The 21,368-nt window shown below is 29.7% G+C and overlaps 1 protein-coding gene across 1 annotated transcript; it reads right to left on the bottom strand.

Annotated features, from left to right (window-relative positions):
* Window positions 1-1,427: 1,427 nt before the first annotated feature.
* On the bottom strand, window positions 1,428-9,506 carry LOC121116026 (uncharacterized). Its single transcript, XM_040710221.2, has 3 exons — window positions 9,218-9,506; window positions 8,791-8,875; window positions 1,428-2,380 (listed from the first exon to the last, which is right to left on the bottom strand). The coding sequence occupies exons 2-3, from the start codon at window positions 8,870-8,872 to the stop codon at window positions 1,704-1,706; spliced, it is 759 nt and encodes a 252-aa protein (XP_040566155.1). The 5' UTR covers window positions 8,873-8,875; window positions 9,218-9,506; the 3' UTR covers window positions 1,428-1,703.
* Window positions 9,507-21,368: the final 11,862 nt, after the last annotated feature.

The following is a 21,368-nucleotide window of genomic DNA, read 5'->3' as shown; positions in this document are numbered from 1 at the left end:
ATAATCCCATCACTAATATTTATGAATTTTAAATTTTTTGTAAATTTAAAAAAGGCCCTCCTTCTTAATGCCCCCTGTACAGCGTAGCATGATAGCCTATTTTATCTATAAAAGGGTTTACTTTTAAATTCCAACATCGAGAGAAAAAGATAGACTGATTCTGTTTTTCTATTTAGACATTATAATTCATAAATTAATGCTTAATAGATTAAAGTAGATCAGATATTTTGTATATATTTGAATCATATTATCGTACTGTTTATTTGAGTGTACATATATATATATACCTTGCTAGATATTCAAATAATATATATGTAGGTATATATTGAGATTATTAATTCATTCATCATTATAAATGTAATTGTTGTAACTTTTATAGTATAAAACATTCAACCTATGTAAAAACTAAATCCAGTTTACATTTTTTTATTAATAAAATCTACTATAACATATTATGTAATCCAAATATAGTGTTGATTACAAAATGTAACTAGTGTAAAGAACAGGAGCACGAATATGTATCAATTAATGAAGAAATTATTTAACATTTTATCCCAATATTAATGAGAAAATACAATAATAATTACATTGAAACCAAACTATAGTTATTGAATTTAGTGATGAAAGATTCATAATCTGTTTGTCACAAAATATTCGAGAAGAGGAACATTTCTTGAACGTTGAGAGCTTTATGTACACTGAAGTATAAATCAATTATTGATTTAGGAGTCCAATTGGAAATTAGGCTTCCACACTAATGAATCCACTTCTTAACAATGATTGTATTTAATATCAAACTTGTAGAATGCTAATACAAAATAATATCGATATACATGACTTATACGTTGTTTGCATAATAATAAATAGACCATTAGTTGAATACATATGTACATATATGGTAGTAAATAATTTATAGATCTTTGGAAATTTTATGAAACGTAGAGCGAGATTAATCCATTCAATGGATTTATTCTGTAAGAATGGATGTGAATATTTTTCGTCTTGATTTTCCCTTCAAGATATATGAGCTCTTAGTCCTTACAGAAGAAGCTTGAATATAATTAAGGATTTTTCTTTAGCATAAACATTTGAATGATAATTATGGTCTAAAAGTTTTTAGAAATTATTTTAAAACGAAAATACATAACCCCAATCCTCTTGAAAAGCTATTGATGTTCTATATTTTAGATCAAAATTACGTGAAGGAAGAACAAAATCCATATACCAATTAATTTTTGTTCAATGTATATTTCATCCATCTTGTCTCTTCTTCCATTGTATATTCATTAAAAACCTAAAAACTATCTTTTGAATGTTATAGGTTTCGTGAGGAATACATAAGAACTGTTACGTGGAATTCCATTTACAACCTTAAAAAATGATATATTTATTAATGGAATAAGACACGTGTTTATATCACGATGATATATTCGATAAATGTTCTTATATTTGGAGCAGCAAATCATATATCATTAGAGTCAATTATATATATATTTTTAAATATAATTAATTAATGATAGCTATAAAGACACGCACAGATGAAAAAAACCATGATACATTATGTAAAAGAGAATAACATATAATTGAATGGGGGAACTTTTGAAATAAGTAATAATTTACATTTCAAAAATATTTTTAGAAAAAGGATTTCACATATTTCTTAGGCTGATTTATTTATAATAAACAACATATAGATATAGATCTTAAACAGATAGATTTTTCAAAAGCTTATAATTAATACTCTTGAACGATTTGTTTCGATCGCTTTGAATTTCCGTTGGGTACTCCTTGGATCCTTTCTCATATCCTCCATCCAAAGAAGCAGAAGAAGGAAATGCCAATCTTTTCCCTATGAATTCAGATCCAGGTATTCTTTTCTGAAATATCATATCAGATTCTGTAGAGTCTCGTCCTCCACGTTTCCCAATGAACTCAGAGCCAGGAAGGCGCTTATTCACATATCCATCTGAGTCAAAACTTCTCTTTCCAATAAACTCAGAGCCTGGAACTCGCTTACCAATAAACTCGGAGCCAGGTCGTCGCTTACCAATAAATTCAGAGCCTGGGAGTCGTTTACCAATAAATTCAGAGCCAGGGAATCGTTTACCAATAAACTCGGATCCTGGTAACCTCTTTCCAATAAATTCAGACCCAGGGAACATTTCCCCTTTCCGTTTATGGGGATACTCGGCCTCCCAATTCAATCCACTCTCTGGTAGGATTAGTCCCGGCTCATGAGTAGACCTTTTCCCAAGAAATTCTGAGCCGAGTGAGGATCCGCGCCATGATCGACGGTCTACATCCTGATGATTATTGAAAAACATGCTCCAGAAAGGTAGATCCACTAATTTGTTGGACGAACGAGTCTGGTGAGATGTTCCTTTTAAAAGAAATAGAAAAAAATAATTATGAAGTTACCATATGAAACCGAAATACTTTAGTGAATAGAATAACGTTGATCAAATCCATCAATTAAAAGAAAGTAGTATTTTTCAAATAAAGATTTTTTGATAAGGAGAGATAGTTTTGTGCATCATACAAGGAGCAAGGCAATAACTTCTATGTTTACATTTCTTTTAAAAATATAAACAAAAATGTGTTAAAAATTAATATAAACTTGCAACCCAAAAAATAATGAAAAAGTCCTTTATTAATTTCACTTTTGTTTAGAGGGAAAGTGAAATAGTTTTATTTTGTCTAGAAATAGAGTGTTTTCAAGGACGTCATTAATTGAATCAGAGTGGAAGGAGACACCATCTTAATGGATCAAAGTTGATATTTTCATCACATAAAATGTACAAGCTTCCAATAAATATTGATGAAAGTTCATGAAATGGCCGAATAAATATAAAAAGACTAAACACTTGTATTGAATACTACTTGATGCCAATTCATAAAATTTTTCGAAAAAGTTTAATTCTTCAAATTTATTTTCCAATTTTTTTTTTTTTTTTTTTTTGTAAACAATTTAGGATTTTCGAATTTTTTTTTTTTTGAATAGTTTTGATATTAGAAATTTGATGTTTTATTTTTTCCCCCAAAAATTAAGTATCTTATTGTGAAGAGCTTAATTTTTTTGCTTTCCAAAAATTTAATTTCCGAATTTTTTTTAAATTTTTCAAATTTAAAAAAAAAAAATTCAAAAATTTAATTTTTGGATTTTTTTTTTTAAATTAAAAAAACCAAGCCCCCTCGAAAAATAAATATACATATAATCTTGAGGACACTCCTGAATATCTACTAAAAGTCCCTATAAAATGTCTAAATTTCGACTTTTTTTTTGATCGATTAGGGATGGGAAAAGTAGGATAATTAAAGAAAAAATATTTCCATTGTAATGATTTATCGACATACAACATGGAAATAAGATTGTATAACGATGTACTAACATATTTATAATACATTTTAGGGTCAGATACATCTATATATTAGTGATGATAAATTATCAATCTTTTTGGGATTCCCGGGAATCGATAATAATAATAATGCTTAAAAAAATATCGGGAATTATCGGGAAAATTATTTACACAAATGAGTTTTTTTTTTTGTTTTTTTCAGAATTTAGATCCTTTAAATTCAAGCTTTTTTGACGACTTTATGACAAAATGAAGTTACTTAGCAGCAGTTTTAATTTAAGAATTCCTTTAGTTTACCCCATAAGTTAGATCTTTTGAAGTTGAGTTTGTTCTTGAACAACTACAGTTTTCGTTACTTCTTAACTCCAACACTCATTATCACTTGAAAAAATACTTTTGTTTTATGAATGACTACATCAAAATCATCCTTTTTTAAGTCAAACATTCAAAATCATGCAAATACTGAGGGAGGTACATTAGTTCCGACTGACGTCACTCAAGTACTTTTTTAATAAAAGTATCCTTACAATTTTGGCTCATTAGCGTATCTTGTTCATTCGTAGAGTGAATAATCATCTGCTCACATGTGAAGAAAGTGGAATCTCATTCAGAAAAATTTAAAATTGTTTCTTCGAATAGAACCAAAGCTTCTAAAAGTGATTCAAGTAGTTTGATTTTTCTTATGTATGTATTTACTTAAGATCAATTGTATCTTCTTCCCCCTTTTTTTTTGCTTATTTTGATCATTTAGTATGTGTGTTATATTGATGTGTCATAAAGTACTTACTTTGTATTTCTAATTATAAATACCCTGACAAGATGGCAAACGTCAGAGTAGTGAAATAGTCGTATGTATATAACATATATTCTAAGTCCGGTGAATTTCCTAGTAAGCCCGTTGTTTTTAAAAATTGGTACTCTCAAGAATCTTTTCCTAAGTAGTTATCATTTTATTTAATGGTACTTCAAATCGTTTTGCAATTTTCTTCCGTGGGGAGCCCGAGTGGCCTTCATTTTGTATTTAAGGATATGTAATTTGTAGAAATGGTATGACTTCATCCTCAGTGTTTATGGTCCTGGAGACTCTTGTATGCCTTACTTGGTGCATTTTGGCCAGAAAGTTAATCGGAGTCTAAGGAGATGCCTTCACGGACCATTTGAGGCCAAAAAAAGAATCTGGGACTTCGATTTTTATTACTCCGGGATTTGTGGGTTTTTGTCTGATATATCACCTCCTCCTGACAGTGGTTGTAATGTCGTAGACTTTGCACTTTGAATACTCGAGCTTCTTTTTTATGCCTGCTGGTCTGTGTCCAACACAAGCCAATTTGATGATTGTGTTCCTCCGAGTCTCCTCCAACATATATTTTAGTCTAAAATAAGCTTGAGGTCTTTTCTATGACTCAAAACTATTTTTTTATAAATTTTCCCCATTTTTTACAGAGCTCTTGCGGAAAAAGCTAAAAAAATTGCGATATGTCTTCGAAACGGCCTCAACATCTGTTTGAAATTCAGGAATCTCGTTGCTTTTAATTATGTTTTTATTTTAAATATTTAACTGTTTACTACCATCCTCTTCTTCGTCTAAACTCGTCTATTTCGTTTTTTTTTTTCAAAAAGGACATTGGTAACAACCAAATGAGTTCCACATCGTTGTAATTTTTCATGAAGATTCTTCTTTAGGGTGGAATTGATAAAATAAATTTCTCGAAATTCTTGGGGATTGTTGATTGAATAATATATATAAAACAAGGCAATAGTGAGACACATTTTTGATAGACAATAAGGTTCAAGTCCTTTTATTTGTTGGTCCCATTTAGACAACTAATTTCCTTAATATTAACAAAAAAATGTGCTCATTGTAATATATCTTGGTTGTTTCAAGTCGCCAAAAGGGTCGACATCAACAATACTGACGTCACCTGAAAACGCTCTATTCCAGCAAAAAAAATTGCATTCATTTACGGGTCATGCACAAGGTGTATAAGCATGTTTTAACCATATTAATTTATTCATTTTACTTTAACAAGGTGTTACGTAACTATCATAAAAAAGCTCAGTATATTTTGTTGTCAAATGCCGATATTTTTGATTCTTTTTCTCCTATTAGTGCTTTGAATGTTGGTTCGAATTGAATTCAAATGAACACCAGCTAGGGTACTGTGAATAATTTCTATAGTGGGGAAGATTAATTGGTAAACAGCTACAGATTTTAGACCCTTTCCCTCTTGTTTCTTTTTGCGGAAAAGTTTTACCGACACAAGGTATTCAGCATAATAATTTATTAATTAAAATGGAAGGTAATTAATTAATTGATTAATATTATCATTTAATTCAGACTTATTTTTACAAACATATTCCATCATTGCTTGCTTTTGTATTGACAAGCTATATATATGCATGTAAGTTGAATTCATATTGATATATTCTACTGATCAAAAAGTATTGAGCTTTATACATACGTACTTTGATAAAAGTAAGAAACAAAAATGAACAAAAGACGATAAGTTTTTTTAGACGACAAAAACTTAAAGTAACATATTTTTGAATAATTTGAGTTTAATGCATTGTTATGGACTTATTACGTCAAGTTTTCCTTTTGGAAATAAATAAAAAACACCTTATGTATATGAATTGTAAAAATACAAAGGGTGTGTATAATTTACTTATTAACAAGTTTGAGTCAAGTCTCAAGTATTTGAACCCATGTCCAAGTCCAATTTTAAGTCGTTTAAGCTCAACTTCGTAATAAAGTCTCAAAAGTCAATCTAGACCAGTGATTTTCAAACTGCAATTCATAGTACTGAATATTTTCACTAAGTACAGTTACAGGTCTTAAACTTTTGTATTTAAGACCTGTTTGAATATTCAAATTTCGTTTGAACTCATTTCAAATCCATGATTATAATATAGGACTATTAAATTTGTGCTAAGTTTGACGCAACTTTTGTTATTTACAAAACAATTGATCAAAAACATTTTTTTTTTCAACTTTACATTTCTTCTTGATAGGAAAAAATAACGTTCAAGCTAAGTAATGGCTAGAAAAGTGTTTTTTGGGGACTAGGCTCGATAAAGCAAATAGAAAAAAAAATCAAAATTTTGAATTTTTTAAAAACAAACCAGTTTTTCTTCGTTTACCCTGGGACATTATAGCCCGTGTGTTAGTCCCCATCCCCGATATCACCTGAGAAAATATTAAAAACTCCATGACTAAACGAAATATTCAATAACGGAGACTTAATGTACGTTTTCCCATGTACCACTAGAAGGATCTTGCATACTACGAGTGGCAAATGTATTATAGATTGAGATCAACTAATCCACATAGACATATATATAATCAAGTCACAAATACCTTTCCATATACCTCATTCCGAATTATAATAGGCAGTGTTTCAGGTCCAGTACGACTTGTCTACAGATGCACGGCGCTAGTATTGCAGCAAAACTGATTAGGATTTAAAAAAATAATTAGGACTGAAAGCTTTATGAAATACGAAAGATCCAAGCTCAGAGCAAAGTTTATATCACAGGACAATGATGCCAAAGAGTAATTTGAACTTTTTCTCAGAAAATTGACTTCCTCTTAGAGTTTAAAATTTGAAATGCTGTCAGGTTTTAATTGGACATAAGGAGCCCAAGTGGCTATTCTTGTTCATCAAACAGCCCCTGTATCTCATATTTTATGTATAGATTGGAGAAAAAGTAATAAATTATTTCCCACCCTTTTTTTAACTAAGTATGTCTTGTTCATTAGTGGTCATATCGTATAATACGATAAATATTGTAAAGGTGTGAGTGTATACTACAGAAGCTTTTCATACAGTATTTTGCTTGGCCGGTTCAGTCATGAATTATTGTACGATGAGTGTAGATGTCTCAAAGGAAAAAAATCGTCATATTGCATTTTTACTATCTGAAAGGGAAAAACACTTCGAAAAAGAAAAATTTGCGATGCATACGGGGCCAATATGCTTTCGATTTGTGTGAATCAATATTGGTTCGAACGATTTTTTCTCCATTCAAATCTCCCATCTACTATGAATAAACTCTCGACTGTTTGAAACTTGCAATCGAACACAAGTGCCCAGCATTGGTGCATAGGTGACAACAAGACATAATCAAGACAACGTCTACCCACACACATCTTTGATGACGCACCAGAAGCTCTGGGAGCTCGGATGGGATATTTGTATACATCCGCCCTACAGGACAAACCTAACATCAATTAACTACCACCCGTCCTTGTCAACACACTTGAAGGTACAAATTTTGCCTCAATAGAGGCCCGTGAAAATTACCTGCTAAAGTTTTTTGCAAATAAGGACAAGGGCTTCTACGAGAAGGGCATTAATAAGTTTCATTCTCGGGCAACAAGTTGTCGAATATTCTTAAGTAAATTGCAAGCAAAAAATTTTTCCTACCGATATTTGAAAAAGACAGATTATTTCATAGCTTGAACTACTTTTCTTGCAAATCCTTGCAACTCGATGAGCAAAAGTTCCGGTCATGTCTCAAATCCCTTATATCCATGAATTATCGAGTAAATTAATAATTTGGTAAGTCAGTAGCAACCTTTAGGCTCAAGTCAAATAAAGTATCACTTAGAACAGTGATCCCTTATCCTTAGCCACCTCTATCCTAATACATAGTGTGAAACCTAAGGATCCCCCTCCAAATTACTTATTATCAATTTGCATTAATTATTATATCAAATTAATATTAGCACTTTTTCCAAAAACTTCAGGCAAATCAACATGACCTATCGATTGGGAAGTATCCCTAGAATCCTACCATATGGATATGTTAGCATTGAAAAAATGGGATATGAAAAAGAAAAATTGTGTGCTAAGGACAAAGGTTAATGTTATATACATAGAACATTTAATAACTGGAAAAGTCAAAATTATTTTTTAAAAAAATCCATAAGCCTTTTTATCACAAATTTTCTAAATTTTTCAGCCTAGAGTATATACTAATTATTTTCTGAAAATGATAAATGAATGATTTAAACATTTTTTCAATCAGCAAACATTCATCTACAAACTATATTTAAGTTTTTTTATGTTATTTAATTTAAAAAAAATAAAATAATGACACTAAACAAGCAAAATGTTGGATTATTTAAGTCATTTTCATGTTTCTCGGGGTAAAAGTAGTTAAGAAATTAATCCACTTTATATTAGATCATATCCTAATCACTTTTAGCAAGGCGACACAGCCCACCACTTAAAAAATCCGCCTAGAATCAAACCCATTACTAACCATGGATATGCCAGTTAGAAAAAAAGATATGAGGTGGAAAATGTGTCATTCGTGAAATATTGAAAAAGTGGGGAAAAAATTTTAAAAAAATTTCACTCAAATTTTAAATTTCTTCAACCCCCTCAAATAAAAACTTCATATTAAATAGTTTCTAAAAATACACTACCTATAAATGAAACGAGAAGAAACAGAGCCGCAAACATCCTTGTTTTTCCATTCCAAAACCTATTGATTCCATTGTCCCACATGACCTGAATAAAATGAGTAAAAGTTAGTTATGAAAAATTATAATATGAAAGTTTGAAATACACTAAAAGCACCTTTCAATTCCACAAGATTGATGAAATATCTTAAATGTACACTTTTATATTATCTTCATAAAAGCAATACTCTTTCGGGATGTGATATCAAAATAAATTGAAAAATAAAAGTATATACTAAATGAGACTTCATTTGATATCTATGTATATATTTATGCAAAAACAGGGAGATTTATCTTTTTTTTTTCTCTAGCAACATTTCATTTATATGCATATTATGCAAATATACTATGGTTTGACGATATAACTTTTGAAATAATATGATTAACTTACCCTTGTGTGTAATTTTGAGATCCTTTTAAGACCGTTACGGGGTTAGTTATTCCTTTTCAAAGGAAGAATTTTTGACAATGAAGAGTCCAAGATCAATGGTTTTTGTGAAATATAATATATTAATGAATGTTATAAACTCATAGTTTTATCTTAAGCCCCTCAAAAAGTTGTGAATAAGACAATCTTGTAACAAGTGGGATTTTTCCTTGTGTACAGATTCAAACCCCTGCTTGATTGAATTCTAACCTTTATCAAATTTTATCCCCTGAAAATATTTTTTTTTCACTGCGGCGTTTTTTGTTTTTTTTGTTTTGCTTTTTGAGCGTACGTAAGGCTCTTTTCATATACCTTACCTCCTTAAATATTTTACTCATTCTTGCTTGCTTTCTATACATGTAAGTCTGTAAGTACATTCAATGCATAGTGGCGTTCATTACGATATTTCTTCTTCAAAAAGTATAAGTAAATGATAATTACAGTTCCATGCCATTAAAATATGCTTCTATAATAGTTTGGGTTATGAAACAGTAATAAATGTGGGTTGTCATCGTCACATTTTTTTTAATATAAATTAAAAAAAAGAGAAAAACTCAATATTTTTTTTTTACCCCAAATATATTTACATCATACAACTCAGGGACGTCCGTAGATTATATATATTTTTTTTTTGGGGGGAGGGGGACAAAGGGGAGGGGAGGATGCTTGGTTTTTGAATTTTTAATAAATTTCAATATATAAATTTTTTGTAATTTTTTATGGCAAAAATCAATTACTGTTCAAACGAAATTAATTTTTTTGGGAAAAAAACTTTCTAAATTTAACTATAGTTTATGAAAAATTAAATTTTTGAAAAAAAGTTATGAATATCCATACTATTGTCAAAAAATTAAAAAATACCACAGCTGTATGTAAAAAATTAAATTTTTGAAAAAAAAAATCAAAAGTCCGTAGTTATTCACTATTCTCAAAAAAATACATTTTTAGGAAAAAAAATTTAAAATTCTACCGGTGTTTACAAAAAATCAATTTTTTTAGAAAAAAATTTCTACATTTTACAGCTGTCTACAACAAATTCAATATTCAATATAATTTCAAATATAAAACTTATTAGAACAAAATTTATAAATTAAATTTCAAAATATTAAATTTTTTGGAAAAAAATATCAAAAATCTATAACTATTCTCAAAAAATTAAATTTGTCTGAAAAGTTTTCAAAATATTACAGCAGTTAACACAGGTTAAATTTTTTGGAGAAAAAATTTAAAAATTAAATTTTTGGGAAAACTAAATTAAATTTCAAATATTAATTTTTCTAGTAACAAGCAAAATATCCTTGATTTGATAGGGTCTACGGCCGTTCCAAGCCACTCCTTGTAGACATCCTTCCTGCCCAATACCTTTCCAGACATATTTCAGACAATTATGGTCTTTATATTCAAACTTGAAAATGGGTTAGGATACTTAAGAATTTGAATCAAAGCTTAGAATCTTTATTTGATTTGAAAGACTTATATTGGCCACATTTTGCTTACTTTAAGAGCAATTTTGTAGTACACTCAAACGGTTAATAATTTGTGAATAGAAATTGACGGTAATTCCTGTAACTACACAATGATAAATCTATTTTGAGAAAAATCATTCTAGCTGGCTTTTGTGTTGATAGGCCAAAATTATGAGGTTGTATCTTATTACTTTTGTTTCACGGGTATATTGTCATACAATCATAAGATTTTATAACTTTTCATTTAAATGAATTTCAACAGAGCGATTCACAAAAACTCATTATATAGTAATGTCAGGACTGGTATTAGGAAGTATTTGGGTAATTATCACCGCTCTTATGCTTAATTATAGAAATTGGGGTTTTGCACATTTAACCTTACCCAAGGCTCACCTAACAATAATAACATCTCTAAGTAAAGGTACGGGTATTGTCTAGAGCGAAATACAAAAGTTTACGACAGTAAGTCCATTTTTTTTCCAGAAAACTACTTTTTTTTTTATTCGTAACATGGATTTTTAATTATTTAACCCCCCCCCAATAAAAAAAAAATATATAATCCTGCAGACACCCCTGTAGAATTATAACTTTTGTTTAATAGTTAATATACCGCCTTAAAAGGTTGCTGAATAAATATTCGTTAAGTTCCGATTATTTAAATTTTGTGTGTTCTTCCCATAGAGATACAAAATATATCCTTACTTGATGAACAAATTGAAGGTTGAGTCAGCTGATGAATACAAACAACAAAAGGATCAAAACATTCAAATATTATATAGTAAATAGCGGTTTCATCTTACTTAATAATGGGATGTTAGGGCCCTAATGGATAATGAGCGTACTCAACTTAGTTCAAATTTTCCTCTTTTCTCTTATCAAAATGGCAAGTATAAATATTAAATCTATAAAATGCAAAATTGATAAATTATTATAACATTAATAATGAACTATCTCAATTTCCACTCTCAGGAAGGAGTATGATCTTTAAAGGAATCTACACGATTGGTGTTTAAATTCGCCTTGAATCGTATGAAGTCTATTACAACATTATAAAGAACATTTTCATACATGATTTTTTCCTATAAATTCCTAATATTCACGTTTTTTCCAGTAAATACTTATTTTAATAAAAAAAGGTTTTAGAATATCTAAGAAAAATAAACATGTTATCAATGAAGTATCATTTATTCCAAAAAATATTACATACTAATAAAATTAGGTATTTCAACATATACTTGATATTTTTGAAATAATTGATTCTTAAACTGAATAAGATATGGCAACTATAAAATATAACGGCTATCTGGATTTCAGGATGTCTTTTTTACCTCTATTTTTTCAGCACCCCCCAAGAATCCCATAGTACTGGATGTGATTATCAGATGCCTGTTATGATTTTTGAGGGTATAACTAAAGTATTTATTAGCAAAATGTTTAATAAATATATATTACGTATAATTGACTTAGACGTTTATATCAGTTACAGTAGATTTGAAAACGTCACACTCCAGGAAATTGTAAATCATTATGAACCATATTCTCAGAATAGTAACTAATGTAACGACAAAGTAGAGTATTTCAAAATATATTTGAAGTTCCAAATGTAAAAAGAAGGCTTAAATTAAATATACTCTATATACTAAAAAATAAACCATCATACATTTATGTTAAATTTACAAAATTAAACAATTAGAGTCATATAACTAATAATAACAATAAATTATAATACAGAACATTGAAATAATAGATTGATCCAATTAATATTTTCTTGTTCTGACCTCGGAATTCAGTTAAATATGTCATAACTTCAGGTTGCAAAACACAAGCCAGACGTGGAATTTAATCATAAAGATCCTCACCCCTTTTTTCTCATGTGGAAGTTGCATATACAATTGTGTACAGGATAGATATATCTCTACCGATGAGATCTAAATAATTATTAATAATAAAGAAAATGTCAAAATCATAAAATTAGACAGCTAATATACTACTAATAAAAAATGTTAGAATTAAATCCATATCTTCTTCGAATCTTAGTACGAACAGCTTTTAGAATCCTACTTTCATTTATTTCATATTTATCTAAAAAAAGAAAATTTAATCCATGTAGTCAAATTTTAAACCTTAATTACTTATCTATGATATAAAAATAAAACTCCTTTACAACTGATAAGACAATTTAGGTAACCATCCTTGACTTAATGTCGTTTTCGAACATAACATCGTAAAGATTTAGAGCAAAAGCTTAATTTAATGATGGTTCCTCGGGAAGGGGCGAGTTTACCCGTGTATTTCTCCATAACATAGGATGATTAGCAATGGATAAGGGTATATTACATGCAATAAGCATCTTTGTGAGATCAGAGTTAAAGTCTGACATGATGTATTTATCATTAACTTGATTTTTTAGATGAATATCCATGCTTTTGATATGAGATGAGGATAATGAGTGGTATTTAATTCAAGACGTCATTGGAGGCACATTTATATCGCCAAATCCGACAAGTCATCTGTTTCTCGTCCGGTACGTATTTCCAAATTCCTGGGCCTCCATTTCCAGAAATCCTGACAGAAGGCATTTTATTCAGTTCTCTATAGACTGTCAGGATCTAATATAATAATAATATTGAGTAATAAAGGCGGGAATTGATAACGTTCTTGATAGAGGAAGATGTTTATTATTTTAATCAATGATACTATAAATATTTCTTCCCTTCTCCTCGCATGCTTTTGTATCCTTACCAACTTTAGTAACTAATGAGTAATGACTATATTTACAATTGCCCTTTTTCAATCATGTCATCAGAATTCATTCTTTTAGTACTGTCTTTTCATAAGTTCTTCGCTTTAAGATTCGTCGATGGGACTTCACTTTTTTTAAGTGTATTGGAAAGTGGAAAATAGGGGGCACTACTCCATGAACAACTAACAAGAAGTCACTTAACTTTTTGCTTGATGATGCCATAGTCTTTGAAGTGCTTAAAGCATATCCTTGGCCATTTGGTTTGTTTCCAATCTTGGCGACGGCAATTTACGATCGATTGCTTTAGAAGCACTGGATTTTTAGGACATCTGAAAATAGATGATTATATATATATGGAATATTAAATTAATCAACAACTAAGAAGGATGCCAAAACATATGATTGTTTTACAAAGTTAATAAAATACTTACAAAAAAAAACTTATTTTCACATTATTGTGGTTAAGCTCACATTTCTTCCACAATTTAATAGCAAGATCGTACTCTAGGGATTTAGGAAAAGTCGGTATTCTTAAAGTATAATTGAATGCAATGCAAGCAGGCATTGAACTCTACAAATAAAAAATAAGAAGGAATCAAGTTCCAATGATCTCTTCTATGGTAAACTTACATAATACCAAAGTTTTTTAGTCAAAATTAGAAGGTTATTTTGTTACTAATTATTAATTTATTAAAATTTTAAGAAAAAATATTGATAACTGAAAGGCTAATGTTGACATAATAACTAATTGATTTGACCCTTATGTTTCTTTATTGTTCATCAGCTGAACGCTTCAATAAATTGTCCTCGTCATTCTAGGGAGTGAGCACTCTATACAAATTGTCAGGATTAATAATTCAATTTCGCTTACTTTTCTTTTTGCATACCAGTAGGGTGACATTTTTATGTTTCACCTAGAATGAAAGGGTTCCTCTTTAATGAATAATTAGTATTTAATAATTGCAAAAGGATTGCATTTAAATATTTTTGGTTAAATTAAATTTTGTGACAATTATACCAACCTATTTTAAATTACTATTTATAATAAATTAGTTAATTGCAAATGTATCAACTAAGTCCTAGCACTGTGTCAATTTGCATCATCGATGGAAATTGATACAAAAATTTGGCAACACTTAAACTGAAATTCTATTAACTAGTATATGAAATCAACCAATAGTTGTATGTTGTTTTAAAATTTGCAATAAGATAAAAATTATAATTCACGCCTCCACATATATCACTTGTACAAGCTAAGTAATAACAGAAAAAAACTGAATTTTGTGTCACAGTTATCCACCACTTTTAATGTCCTCATTCGACTAAGAATCAATTATATAAAGATTTTATTTAAACAATTATATTTTTTTTGATTGGGTGTATAAATTTATGTAAATAAACAAACAAACAAGTAACTTGGCCATAGTTTGCCCGTTGTAAATTATTACAAAAATACAAGAATATATTTATTTTTTTATAGGCTTCTTCTTCAATTTTTTATTGACTTCTTTTAGTCCTAAGTCATTTTCAATTCGCTTGACCTTAAGTCTAGAGATTCTTTTTCTCCGTGATTCCGGATCATTCCCCCCTGATACAAAAATAATATATATAATACATCATGAAGCTGCACCCAATAAAATTCATAGCAACAAGGGTTCCATAGGTTACAAGTAGGATATTATGTGCACAAAAACTTTTCTCATCAAGCTCAAAATCCGACTGAACCTTATCCTTTGCAATTGTAGAGTAAAGAACGTCAATACCGAAGATATCAATTCCCACTAGCATCATATTGATTCCCCATATAATAAACGTTCCGGGATGCCCCATACAAATAGCATCTAGACACAAGGCCTCATTCCACAAGTTCATTCCTTTATATAAAGTAGGAAGAAGACCATAATGTGCAAGACCAACACATCCTTGAGCAAAAATAAGTACTCCATTCGTCTTAAGATAATAAGCAATGTCAAAGTCATGAACGGGGCATTGATAAATTCCATATTCATCAAGAGTGAGGCCCAGATCACCAAAGATGATATTCACTACACCACCAGCTATATAGAGAATGCTAATTATGGTTTCTATCGGATGTAATCGAAGACGTTGCTCACTGATATCGATTTTTACTTCACTTAGTATTTGACTTCTTCTTTTTAATACCATGATTCCTGCTCTATAATATAAATATGAAAATTAAATCAACTTTAATTTAGAATAATTATTTATTATTTAAATTAGTTAGTTTATTTGTTATTTTAATTAATACCTTTTTACTTTTATTGTATCACGCCACCAATAATTCAAAAAGAAACTAGGACCCAAAATCAGTTGCTCTTTAGCCAATTCTTCCGACCTTATATGCAATTATTATTGAAAAAAAAAAAATCAAAAATCCACAGCTGTTCACAAAAACTGATAAATTTAATTTTTTTGCAAAAAAAAATTGAAAAATTATATAAGTTTTTTCAAAAAAAAATTCAAAAATCCATAGTTATTCAAAAAAATGTTTTAAAAATAAATTTTAACTTTGTAGTAAAAAGCAAAAATTTCTTAATTTGGGGGGATACAACCCCTCGAGGCCACCCCTGAAGACACCCTTTTTATTGCTTAACAAGATTTCATTCATATTCAGCCAAACAACGTAGAAAATAGTTCAAATTGGACGATAGTATCTAAAATTACAACTGGGATTTGGTTATCTCTTTTGTTCCATCAGTAAACAACTCATGCTCATCAACAAACGTTACATTTATTTAATATTCAAGACAGGACAACTACCCTAGGCACATGTTTGCACTTTATTGATTTCATCTTAAATTCACTCAGTTGAACGTTTTGGCTACATTAATAATTTCAAAATTTCAATTGTCTTGTGTGTGAATCAAAACAGTATTCTAAAGAACGGATAACTTGTAGTTAACACTTAACAAAATCCAAACTTTTTAGAACAAGCTTTTACAATGCCAGCAATAGACTTACAGGCCAATATATAGTCATTACAATTTTATGCTCGATCTTGACAATATAAAATCAAAGTAAAATTGATATATGTAATTATTAATCGGTCATTTATTTATGAGAAGTATGTTTTGTACCCATTGGGACGGGCTATAGTGGTGTGATACCACCTTCACTGTATTGACTTTGGCAAAGTCATGACGCAGAAAGCTTATTCCTGCGTGCAGGCTTGAATCCTACTGGCAATTTCTTTATAGATATCATAAAATCACCCTTCTATGTGCTTCATTTGTCATCAAAATCAAAAAAGAGCCAGAATAGCATATATGTAAATATTCCTCGGGAAAAATTCATTAGATTTATTTAGTACTGGTAACTGTATTGCAATACACATTATATATCAAACTATTACCAATATTATCCCAATGGGCATAATCCTTGTTTATTTATATTATTTTGTTAACAAAGCAACAGAGAGTGGTGCTGTCTTACTTCAAGGCAATACAACTCCCTGAATGATAATATTATTTAATATAAAATATAGATGTTTGCATGTCGACTATATTTAAGGTGTGTCAATAAGATATTTCTTTGCTTTTGTTTACAATTGTACTGACATCATAGTGCAGTCAATTTAAGCGGGAAATTCAAATTTACAAAACAAATTGCATTAATACATCATTCAATTGTATTTTATTTTCTTGTCAGACAATACAATCGTTGTAAATTTTTTACCCTCTGACGATTACAGTAATAAAATTATTTTTAAGAAATAGATTAAAAGTTGTTTTTAATATATATATTAAAAAAATAGGCACGAACCTACATTTTCAAATAAATATAGCCATCAGTACAGCAAAGAAATCACAACTATACCCTTTGACATCGAGAATTATCTTCATCAAAATTTGAGTTAATTGTAATTTTGTTTGTCCCATAGTAGTAATAAAACACATTTCAAATAAGAAAATTTCAAAATTTGCCAAAATTTACTTATAACTATCGAAATACAGCCCGAGAACCCAAGTATATGTTCATTGTTCCTACTCCGTAATAAGATAACAAATATTGAATTTATTACATAATTATGAATTTCAACTAAACAAATATTCTTTATGTTAGATTATAAATGAACATTAACTCCTTTGTGTGATAACGTTCCATACATTCTGGGTACAAAAGAAGTTTGCCCTTCTTATATATATAAGGTGTCCGGCCTTTACATTCCTTGCATATACTTTTTAAATGATCTCCTCTTGCAGACCTTCTTTTCTGAGTCAAACACTTACTTCTGCATGCCCCAATGGATATTTGGGGCTTTGTAAACCCGTATGTTTTCAGCACTGCAATTACTAAATTTCTTGTAAAGTTCAGAACACTAAGATTAGGGTTATTTTGTGTACTGAAACGCAAGGCATTGATGAATTTAGCATTGATACTCCATGCGAACAAGGGACACTCCCAATTTTTTACCTTATCCTAATTCTTTAACCTATTACTTGTTGATCGAAAAGGTCAACAACTACTATGTATTTATTGTAGATACAAATAGAGTTTGGAATGTGGATATCAATATACCTTTTCTGCTTCATGCCCCATCGTTTCACTTTCTCGAAAGGTTGAGCTCTCATCTTGTTCTAAGCTACACTTACTACTATAACACATTTCCATTTCACTATTGACACGCAATCTCCAAATGTCTCTTCCATTGATCCACTAGCTTTCTTGTTCGTATGTTGCTTGAATAGACTGGAGCTTCACCAAGCCGATTTTCATGAAGAGTTGTAGTACAAAAAAAAATTAATTTACGTGAGCTCTTTCAGGATAAGAACAGTTCCAAAATAATTGTCACAGATTTCATGTCGTCCTTCACTTAGTTCAGTCTTATTTACCATTTCCAATACAACATTTGGACTGTGGCCAAATCCATGACCATGAATGTTTTTACATGATGCAAAATCAGGCTCAACATGCAGCAAAGTGCCGTCAGAAGCACATGCCGCCCAAGGCTTGAAGCCAAATATTGCAGTTTTCCCTCGAATATATTGTTTATCCTCATGTCTTCCATAATATGGCAATATTATTTCCTTAAAAATAGAGTTTTCTAAAGAATCCTCACTTTCATATGGTTGGAGTAGTTTTTTAATACAGACCAATAATAGTTTTGCAACTAATAATTGAACTTTCTACTCGCCTGACAAGAATCTTAATAACGAAATAGCGTTGGCATGTTAAAAAAACCCAAATGACACAACATGATAAAAAAATTAATTGAGAACTCATACATAGGGAATTTTAAATTTATAGGAATGTCATTCATGTTCTAATTATTTTTATTTGTTCAATTAATACATAAAAAAACGTATTATTATTTAAAAGAGTTAACTATAATCTTCAATCAAACAACTTATAATTAGCTTCTTTGGCATACAGTTACTAATTTATATATTTTTGTAAAGATTATAGATCTTCGAGAGAGTAATACTCAAATATGCTAACAAGTAATTCAACTGTTTAGTAGAGGAACCTGAGACAATAAGTTTGGGATTGGCAACGACATTCAAATATCCCAATATAATCTACAGAAGTTAAGAAGTCACTTATGTTCCTAATAACTATTTATATACAATAACAGAATAGAATATGCTTTACAGACAAAACTATTGAGAAAAGAGAGGCACATTATCTTTTTAGTCTAGACAAATCTCCCACTTGTTTTCCAATTATAAAAGAAACTCATAACTCACAAGTAATAAATAAATCACTAATTAGGGATGATGACATACAGAAAGAAATACATCGAGGCAACAAAGGATTTTTATTGGCAGTTTGGTATACGAAGGACTGATCAGTGATCACGTTTTGAGTATTTTTTCCTCAGCCCCGTTCAGTCTTTTTCTATTAGCAATTCAATCTTTTTTACCATTCAAGGGCCCTAACGACTGATATATGAGTCTTTTAATTCAACAGTCCTAGCCATCTTTTTATTTGGCTTCCCTCATAGCGAGGATTGAAGACTATAAGAACTAAGAAAATAAGTAATGATAGCTAAAAAGTATAATAATACGTTCTAGTCAAACATCTCCGACGAGTATCTTGTCTCTTTGAAAGAAGTTATGAATTATTATGGGACTTCAGCGACTCAAATGACGTAGTTAGTAGTAACTACTCCATTTTAGCTGCTGTAGTTTCTACAAAAAACCAATAAGGACCGGTTCTAGGACAGATCAAACACTACAAGGAAGTAGTAGATTAAAATCGTTAGTCTGCAGGTACAAACTGATTCTTGAGGAAGGGGTATGTTATTTTCAAGTTAATTGTTCAACTTTTTAATACGTGATCAGATTTGAATATACTTTCCTAGTTGGGATTACAGATGGTAAATCAACAAAGTTCATACTCTGTATTTGTTCATAAATGATAGTTTTATACTTTTACTAGTAAAATATTGTGTTGATAACGTTTTCTCCAATTTGAACAATGATTCTTCATCTGTACCTAGTTTCCATAGGTTTCCTAGAGATCCAGGTAAAGCTTAGATTGAATCATAACGCTCAATTCAATTTCAAGTTTCATTTTCTTGTATAATAATAGTGAATAGAGATTTGGGATGAATGAATAAAAGCGGTTTGTCGAAAGGAATTCAACCAATCCTTTCATTATGCATGATCCTCTGATTCTTTGTCGGAGGAGCATTTCAACAGTAAATAATACAGTGAAAAGCTTATGGAAATTTTGATGCAGCACTGTTCCTAAAAACTCTCATAAGATTTAGCAATATGAAAGTCAAATAAATCAAATTGATGCAAGAAGAGGTGACCACAACAAATAAAAGATATGAAATCACTAATAAAGTAACGTCAATCTTAATGTCAAGGCTCTTTTTGTGGGATGATAATGATTTCTTAAATTTATCGGATTTAGAAGAAATTAAGAATATTGTTTTTTACAGTTCCAGGCATACTTCTTGTTCAATTTTATTGGAAAAAAAATTATTAAATTACAAAAATATTTTACAGGAAGATAAGTGTGAGCTCTATGAAAAAATACGGATCAGACAATGATCCACTGGATGACCAAAACACTTTTAACAGAATACTACTTCATTTGAATGTAATATCCTGTGTAGTCCCGAGCCTGTTTGGTCAACCATCAGTGACTTATCACGTTTACATTATTTACTTTCCGATTAAATTAAAACCAATTAGTATGGCCCGGGAGATAATTTCTTTATCTCACATTGGTTAACACCCAAAAGACTTTTGGGACCACTTAAATCAATATCTATCAAAAATGTATCCGTCTATTGCCTGATTTTATTAATTATTAATAAATGTATTCAAAATATGTTATTGCATTGTTATACATTCGTGTTTCCGTGTTGAAGATTAAAATAAACTATTACAAAGGAAAGAATAATAAATTTTTATTCAATATCCGATCTGGCTAGCCCCTAATCACTCAAAAAAGAATAATTATTGTACAAATTTATACTTTTCGTAGGAATTTTCAGTTCAAAATTGGCAAAAAGTAGTATTCAATGTAAGTGTTTAGTCTTTTTTTATTTATAAAGCTACTAATGTAGTTTAATTAAGGCTTATATGAAATTTGTAGATTTTGTATATTAAAAATATCAACTTTAATCCCTCAAAATGGTGTTTCCTTCAATTATGATGCAATTTATGACTTCAGTGAAGTTGATATTCGATCAAAGTTGATTTTTTTTTTAATATTAAAGTTTATACTTTCAGCTATTAAATGAGATACTTTTAAACTTTTTGATTAAATTTTCTTCAAGTTATGAACCTCTGAATTAAAAGCGCCTATTATCAACTTTAAACAAAGATAACTCGTGTTATAAGGCTGATACAGACATTTTTAAAATCGTTTTAAAATATTTTAACATTAAGCTTTAAAATATAATCACATAATTTATCTCTATCAT

This window comes from Lepeophtheirus salmonis, chromosome 4, assembly GCF_016086655.4.
Source record: "Lepeophtheirus salmonis chromosome 4, UVic_Lsal_1.4, whole genome shotgun sequence".
Taxonomy (NCBI): domain Eukaryota; kingdom Metazoa; phylum Arthropoda; class Copepoda; order Siphonostomatoida; family Caligidae; genus Lepeophtheirus; species Lepeophtheirus salmonis.
Note: the sequence above shows the minus strand (reverse complement) of the source record. Positions and strands in the feature narration are given on the sequence as shown.

Excerpts from the sequence above, each read along its gene's own strand:
- LOC121116026 (XM_040710221.2), bottom strand. The coding sequence starts at position 8,872 with ATGTGGGACAATGGAATCAATAGGTTTTGGAATGGAAAAACAAGGATG. Across the intron at positions 2,381-8,790 it reads TCTTCTCGTTTCATTTATAG|GAACATCTCACCAGACTCGT; the intron begins GTAGTGTATTTT and ends TTCTTTTAAAAG.